The sequence below is a fragment of the Meleagris gallopavo genome, chromosome 25 (genome assembly GCF_000146605.3).
Source record: "Meleagris gallopavo isolate NT-WF06-2002-E0010 breed Aviagen turkey brand Nicholas breeding stock chromosome 25, Turkey_5.1, whole genome shotgun sequence".
Taxonomy (NCBI): Eukaryota; Metazoa; Chordata; class Aves; order Galliformes; family Phasianidae; genus Meleagris; species Meleagris gallopavo.
In genome coordinates, this window is record NC_015035.2 from 376,099 (window position 1) to 383,507 (window position 7,409).

At 56.3% G+C, this 7,409-nt stretch overlaps 1 protein-coding gene across 1 annotated transcript in view; it reads left to right on the plus strand.

Moving 5' to 3' along the window:
* The window catches only part of TMEM222 (transmembrane protein 222), an 8,131-nt gene extending 4,521 nt beyond the window's left edge, over window positions 1-3,610 (plus strand). The window contains exons 7-12 of the mRNA XM_019622717.2: window positions 497-590; window positions 1,499-1,583; window positions 1,978-2,009; window positions 2,200-2,296; window positions 2,428-2,558; window positions 3,479-3,610. Coding sequence (XP_019478262.1) covers window positions 497-590; window positions 1,499-1,583; window positions 1,978-2,009; window positions 2,200-2,296; window positions 2,428-2,558; window positions 3,479-3,566 — 527 coding nt within the window. The 3' untranslated portion in view covers window positions 3,567-3,610. The remainder of the gene's footprint in view (window positions 1-496; window positions 591-1,498; window positions 1,584-1,977; window positions 2,010-2,199; window positions 2,297-2,427; window positions 2,559-3,478) is intronic.
* Window positions 3,611-7,409: the final 3,799 nt, after the last annotated feature.

Sequence of the window (7,409 nt, forward strand, 5' to 3'; positions counted from 1 at the left end):
GCTCCGCTGCGCGGCCTCGGGGTGCGGGAACGGGCGAGGCCGCGCCGTGCGGCTCCGGGCCGCGCCGAGGGCTGCTCCCCGTCCGCCTCGCCCTCCAATGAGCAGCGCTGCTGGGCCGGGCTGCGGGGCGGGAGGAAGATGTGGAGCGGGTTGGGAACGGCGCTTCCAGTTCTGGAGGGTGTCACGCCGCTTTCGGCTTCTTGCCCCTTTCCTCCCCTCCCCCGTCGGGCGCTCGGAGCTGCGCTGCCCCGCTTTCAGGTCTCCGTGTCTGCCCGTGGGTTCCTTCCCCAGGGAAGCTGTGGCATCTTCCTGTTGGTTTTGTTCCGCAGCGGAAATCCCAGCGTTGTTGTTTGGCAAAATCTCTCTTTAGATTGCATAATTGCTCCAATTTTCTCCCTCTGACGTTTCCTGTCATCCTCGGATCGGGAAGCTCGAAAGGTAGGCAGCGCTGAGAGGAGAATGGGAAACAAAAGGGAGGAACGTCGGCGCCTTTGAAGGTGGCAATGCTGTGACAGCGCTGTGCTCCTCCTGGCTGACAGAACCGGCTCTGTGCAGACTGGGAAATGCCTGCCTGCTTTGCGCTGTGCCAGGTAGGGAAAGGCAGAGGAGAGGGTAAAGTGGCACGAGTACAGAAGGTGAAACATTGCAGATCCTCCATGCTGTGGGGTGACAGTATCGATGAGAGATATGTGCAGTTTATCTCAGCTGTGCTTATCAGCACGTGTGGTTTGTCTCCTCGTTTTGGTCACTTTAGGATCTCTCTAATTGAGCTGTGGTTTGAGAATCTGTTCCTGCGTAGCCTTGCCGTGCTGCTATCTGAGATGTTACTGGGCACAGCCTTGCGTGGGGAAATGAGTGAGGAATGGGAGAGGTCAGCAGAGCTGGGAAGGCTGCAGGCTGTGGGAGAGCACTGTGATGTTACATCGTGACCGTGGGTGGGCTGGGATTCGGCCCTGCAGCTCTCTGTGAATAGTGGGGGTGAGGAGAAGCCTTTGAAACAAGGGGAGCATTTAGGGATGAGGGAACACCAGGAGCCAGGAACCTCATTTCCTATCTGCGATGCCAGAATCTGGTTTGCAGTGAAAGGCTGCAGCGTGGCAGCTGGGCAGGATGACCTTTTTATCCCTCATTTGTCAGAGCAAAAAGTCCAGATTTATCTCAGGACCGCTTCTTCTGGATCCGACCCTTTTACGTGGGAACACAGAGCTGGTAAAACATGGAGCCTGAGCGCCCTATGGAAGAGCCAACCCTGGGTCTGCTTGTCAGGGCAGCACAGCTCCAGGTGTTCCCTGTGTGCTCTTCCTCTGTTTGTGCCTCTCCTGCATCTCTACCTGGCAGTGGCTCACCTGCTGTCACCTCCTGGCTGTCTCATGCACCAACCCTGCCTGTCTGCACCGTGCTGTCTGCTGTGTGGCCACTCCAGCATTCTCCTGGCAGCACGATGCTGTGATTTGGGGGCAGATATCTCAGCCTGACGCTTCACCCATTCCCTCTGTAGGTGGCTCTTCCCCATCATTGGCCATATGGGTATCTGCACGTCGACGGGGGTCATTCGGGACTTCGCGGGGCCGTATTTTGTCTCAGTAAGTACAGGATGGCTCTTGGTGCTTAAGCCAAAAGCAGGGCTTGGTCTGCATCTCAGTGAGCTTTGAGCCACCCCCCGTGTTCTGCAGCACGCAGTTCTGCAGAGCAGTGGTGTTGGATGTCTCTCATCTTTGCCAATACTCTGTGGGTCGTTGGTCCAGCGCAGGAGGATTAGACAAACAGAAGCTGGTTTGGTTTGTGGGCAGGGGGAAAGAATCTCCTAGTCTGTGCTCTCCGTGTGAATTTTGGGCCTAAATCCTTTTGCAATTCTCTGTTGGCATCGTGAGATTGTTGGGGCAGTGTGGCTTTTCCATTGCTGAGTGATGGGGGGGTGTTCAGCCACGATTGCAGCACAGCATTGTCCTCATGAAACCCTTTTCCCTTTTGTTGCAGGAAGACAACATGGCGTTTGGGAAGCCAGTGAAGTAAGTGCTGAAACACTCAAAGATGAGGATAGCAACAGGTGTTCCAAGTGGTGCCTGTGCTGTGCTGATGAAGCGCCATCGCTTGCATCTCGTTACCGTTCTGTGGGGATGGAGGAGAGGCTCCTGGGCTTTGTAAACCTGTTGTGAAGGAGCAGCAGCAAAGAGATCTGATCTGTTCTCGTCTTTCCAGGTACTGGAAGCTGGATCCTGGCAAAGTGTACTCCAGCAGCCCCAACGCATGGGACACAGCTGTGCACGACGCCTCGGAGGAGTACAAACACCGAATGGTACAGCTCTGTGTGTGGCTGTGGTTTCTCCCCTCTGTGTGGCCCTCGTGGGGGTGGGACCTGTGCAGTGTGTGGGAGTGGGGAGCCTCAAGGACGGCGTTTCTAACGCTGTGCTCCTTTCTCTGTTCCAGCACAACCTTTGCTGTGATAACTGCCATTCTCACGTGGCTCTGGCCTTAAACTTGATGAGATATGACAACAGCACCTCCTGGAACATGGTCAAACTCTGCTTCTTCTCACTCCTCTATGGGAAGTACGTCAGGTGAGCTGAGGAGCAGTCAGGATTCAGCAGGCAGCTGACTCCTCTTCTTTTGTTCTTCCATCTCTTCAGAGCTTCAGCCTGTCCCTTGGAAAAGGGAGGAGCATCTCTCCCCCCTCCCTCCAACACATGGGTGAGAGGTCCTGGTGCCATCACTGTCTGCTGCTGCTTCTTAGGGGAAGAACCAAGAGTGTTGCTGGGTTGCACTGAACGCTGTTCCCAAAATTCGGCCTCTAACAAATATTTTAGGGTGCCAGGAATTTGGGAAATGCGAGCTAGAGATTCCCTTGTGTTGTCTTTTGGCTGGGCTAGGTCAGAACAGAAGGTCACAGGATGGCTTGTCTCCAAGGATCACTGGTTTCTGTTCCCTCTTGAATCTTGTTTACATTAGAACTAGTTTGATTTCCAACTTGAGCGGAGAGGGAAATCCCGAGCTTTCCTTATGATAAAGGATGGGCACTTAGGCTCCATTTCAACTCCTTGGGCCTGGAGAGGAGATTCTGTGAGAGCTGCCCTGCATAACGTTTTTGCATTGCTTCCTTTCTGCTGGGTCCAGCCTGTTCTCAGACAGCAATTCCAGCTGTGCTCCCTGCTGTGCCAGCTAAATACACCAGCAGCCCGATCTGAGAGACTGACTGCAATGGCATTCCATTGTTTGACTGCATAGATGTGACACGTGCTCAACTGTGAGTGGAATCTGTGCTGGAAGCAGAGCTCAGCCCTGTGGTTCATGATACAGTTCTCTGTGAACCCCACGTCATATCAAGATTTGTACATGATCTGCATCGATAGCAGCAATGGATAAAGAAAGCATTTGTCTCCCTCTGATTTCTCCATTTATTGTTGCTTCTTTTTGTCCCTCCTGCTGACTTTGTTCCTCTGCTGACTTTAAATCCTTTTTTCCTTTCCTTTTTGTCTTGCAGCATAGGGGGATTTGTGAAGACCTGGCTTCCCTTTGTCCTCTTCTTGGGGGCCATCCTGACGGTCGTTCTGACGCTTCACCTGCGGTGATAACAGCTGTGAGCTCCCCGTCCCGTGGGCACACGAAGGAGGGAACTGTGACTGCTTGACTCAGTGAGACAGGCACGGCATTCCGGGAGGCATCCTCTGGGAAGGCTGCAATTCCACTCCACTGTAACAGCTCGTCCTTGTTTCCTGGAACTGCCTTCTTACCCTTCTGTTTCTGTTCTGTCGCTGCTGTGTCTCAGTGCCGGGCTCCCGAAGCCTCCTGACTTCTCCCTGAATTTGTTCCCTCTGCAGTTTGGCAGTTGGGAAAGGAGAGGTGTGGGCACCTTTGCTTTCAGCACAGGCAGAGCCTCGAGGCAAACCCCGCCTGCTGGTTCAGGAACACCAGTGGTTACACCTCCTGGGGTTCTCTCCCATCACTTCTTCCTTCCTCCTGCCGCACTTCATCAGATGCTTCCTTAGACTTCCAGCCTCCGAGGAGGGGTTGCGTCCCCCTTGCACGACTCTCCCATAGCACACGTTTTGGAGTGGAGGTTTGGGGCTCCTCCTGGGGCGTACGTTGCCACAGCATGTGCCTACAGCCCCCAGCAGTGATAGAAAGGTGTTGGTGGCTCAGCACTCCTCTGAGGAGACGCACAGAGGATCGCTCTGTGGCGGAGCAGATCCATCTGGTCCTGCTGGTGAGCCCAGAAAAGCAGGAAAGTAGATGGACTGGCTTGGGTACGGCTCACAGCAGTCTGCACGCTTTCAGCAGCACGTTGCAGAGCTGGGATTCTGCTGCCAAATCCCTTTTAGCTTCTGCCAGAGAAAATACAGCTTCCCCGCTTCTCCCGGTGCTCTGAGTGCCTGAAGTTGTCACTGCACTTCTCACAAGCCCCTTAACTTTCCTTTGAGCCTCCATGCTTTGCATGTCACAGAATTCCTGCCTGCAGAGGTGGCAGTGGGTGGGTGCTGCTGGGACAGAAGGCTTCGTGTAGGGCTGTGATAGCATCCGTGCCTCCAGAGCAGCACCTGAGCTTTGTGGGGCTGGTGGAGATTTAAGGAGAGGCAGAGGCCTGGCAGGCAGACGTGCTCTTCTTGGGCTTTGCAGCTGCAAGCAGGGCACTGCTTTTCCTCTGTCCAACATGGAGAGCAGGAGGGTGCGGCGCATTTTGCACAGCACACTTGGGGTAAAAGCGCTTTACGGGACCGGCTTGGGTGTGAGAAATGCTGTTCTCACAGTGCTGGCATCTGATGGCCCTCCTGTGCCCCGGGTCAGGCAGGATGGGTGCTGGGGAATAGGATGCTGAGCAGGAGGTGGGTTTGGGCGTGGGATCTCTGAGGTGCTGCTTTCTGTGGGGCCGGCAGCCAGGTTGCTTTCTGCAGATGTCACTGGAGGTGATGTGCCATTAGCAGATCCCTCCCGATGGCTTTTGCACACTGATAGGCCAGGACACGGTACTCCACTGCCTGCTGCATTTCAGTCTCCGGGAAGGGAGCTCTTCTTGTCTGCACACCATCCCTGTGGCTTCCTCTGACGTGAAAGCCCCTTCCAGGTCCCTGCTGGCTCCCTCTGTGCCTCCCCGCTGCTTCCACCTCTGCACTCCCCAGCTGCACAGACTCCCCTAGGGTGTCTATTTCTGCATTTCCTCCTCTCCCATGGTCCTGTTTCAACGTCTCCTCGCACCCCTCCCTTCTCCATGCCTCCCAGCTGTCTGTGTCACCCGGAGGTGCTGCTGTCTGCGCTCTGTCACCTCCTGCCCAGTGCAGAGCAGGCTGCAGGGCCGAGATCTGCGTCAGAGGGAGCCTTACAGGGGAGGCGTGGAGCCTTGCTGAGCTGCCCTGCCTGGCTGTGGGCTGATGTGCCCCAGGTGGATGGGAGAGATGAGCCCCAACGTGCCCCAATTCTGAATGCAAGTCTGAGACCCTCCAAGATGTGCCAGGAGCCGTGGGGCTGAAGCCAACCAACCCATCTTATGCAGTAGCAATAACCTAGAGACTCATAGGGCTGTGTTAGAGATAAGCTGTACGAGCATTGCCAAAGCTGAGGCTTGGAGCTGCTGGGGGAGGCTGGGATCCCCACTCTGGGGTCTCTGACAATGTCCAGTGCCATTCCCAGTGCTTTTGTACCAAATCTGAGTTTTGAACAGAGACTCTTCCCCTGCAGCAGCAGCAGCAGAGCCCTGCAGTCTGTTGGGCTGAAATGAAGCAGAGTCCCACAGAGCTGCCCCAGCCCTCACTGAGCACACGGAGCCATCTTTGCCCATGGAAGGGAAGGGACAGAACGCAGCCTGCAAGCTGGGATGCGGGCAGGGTGCTGGGCTCTCACATTTACTGCTTTAGCACATTGCTGGTGTGACATAAAGCCATGTGAGTGCAGGCAGACCCACTGCTTGTCCCCAAGGCTGGGAGGTGACAGAGGGGCGAGCGGACAAGGGATGTGCATCCCTCAGCATGCCCCATCTCCCTGCCTGCTCCTTCACTGTGCCCCCATCCTTCAGCCACAAAGGTTGGCTCTGTCCCTGTCCTTCCAGTTTTACTCTCCCCTCCTTTCCCCCCGCTGCAGAGCTCCGTGGCTTTGCTGCTGCTCTTTGGCGGGGGCCATCCCTCCATCTCCCCTTCCTTTGTTCCCTTGATCTCTGTGGGGCGCTGGATTACTTTGTAAATATTTAAACTCTGCTTCTGTGGTTTCATAATCCTGATGGTAGGGGAAATAAACTTCTGTGGATGTCTCCAAGTGCCTCTCTTGTTGCCGAGGCTTTGGGAGCAGCAGGGCTGGTGCTGGGAGCCGATTGCTGCAGAGCAGGAAGGCTTTGCTGCAGTGCAGGCAGAACCAGCTGCTGTGCCAGGGCTTCCATGCCAGGCCTCCGAAAGCTGCGGAGCTTCAGAACTGCCCTGAGCTGTGAGGATGCTCCTGCAGCTCAGCCCATTTCTCCCCCAAAGCACCCGGGATGGCCCCATGTGAGGGGAGCAGACCCCGCTCAGGGGCAGAGCAGCTAAAAACGCACTGAGATCCCCCACCTGGGTGTGCAGGGCTCCATCCCTGCGTGCCCATCCTTCTCAGCCACCTTAAAAGCCTCAGTTTCCCTCCATGCCCCCCTCCAACCCTCCCTGGGGGTCCCCAGGATGTCCCACCCATGAGCTGCCCTGTGCTTCCTGCCTCTGTTTCCCCCTGGGAGCGCTGAGACCTGAAGGATGAATGTGAGCCAGTGGGGTGGGTGTGGGGTTGGGATCTGCTCCCAAAACCTGGCTCAGCTCTGCCCACGCGCTCCCTACACCCGGTGCAGAAATGAGGCAGAACCTGTTCTGGGTGCCTGCGGGGTGGCTGCCAGCGCCCAGCGCCCAGAGCTCAGAATCCTGGACCCAGAGCCCAGAATCCTGCACCCAGAGCTCAGAATCCTGCACCCAGAGCCCAGAATCCTGGACCCAGAGCCCAGAATCCTGCACCCAGAGCTCAGAATCCTGCACCCAGAGCCCAGAATCCCACGCCCAGCACCCACTGGGGATGCTCCTGTGCTGGATGCCTGGCCTGCACCGTTTCTGGCCACTGCAGTGAACAGAGCTCAGCTCCAGCATGGGTTTGAGACCTGGCAAACTCATCACCCCAGTGCATCCATCCACTTCAGCAGGGACAGCTGAGCCCCAGCAGAGACCTGGCCGTGCTCACTGCATCTCTGCTGTACCCACAGGAAAAGGAGTGAGGTTGGGGGGAGGGAGGCGTTGTGGGGCTGGGGGACACGTGTGCACAGCTCTGAGCACCCCGTGGGGAGAGGAAGGGGAGGGCAGCACACAAACAGACACACAGACACACAGACAGACCGCTGCTGAAGTCTCATTTCCTTAGAAACAGCACTAAAAATAAATTCCTCTTTGCTGGTGGGGCAGAGCTCTGCCACCCCCCCCCACCCC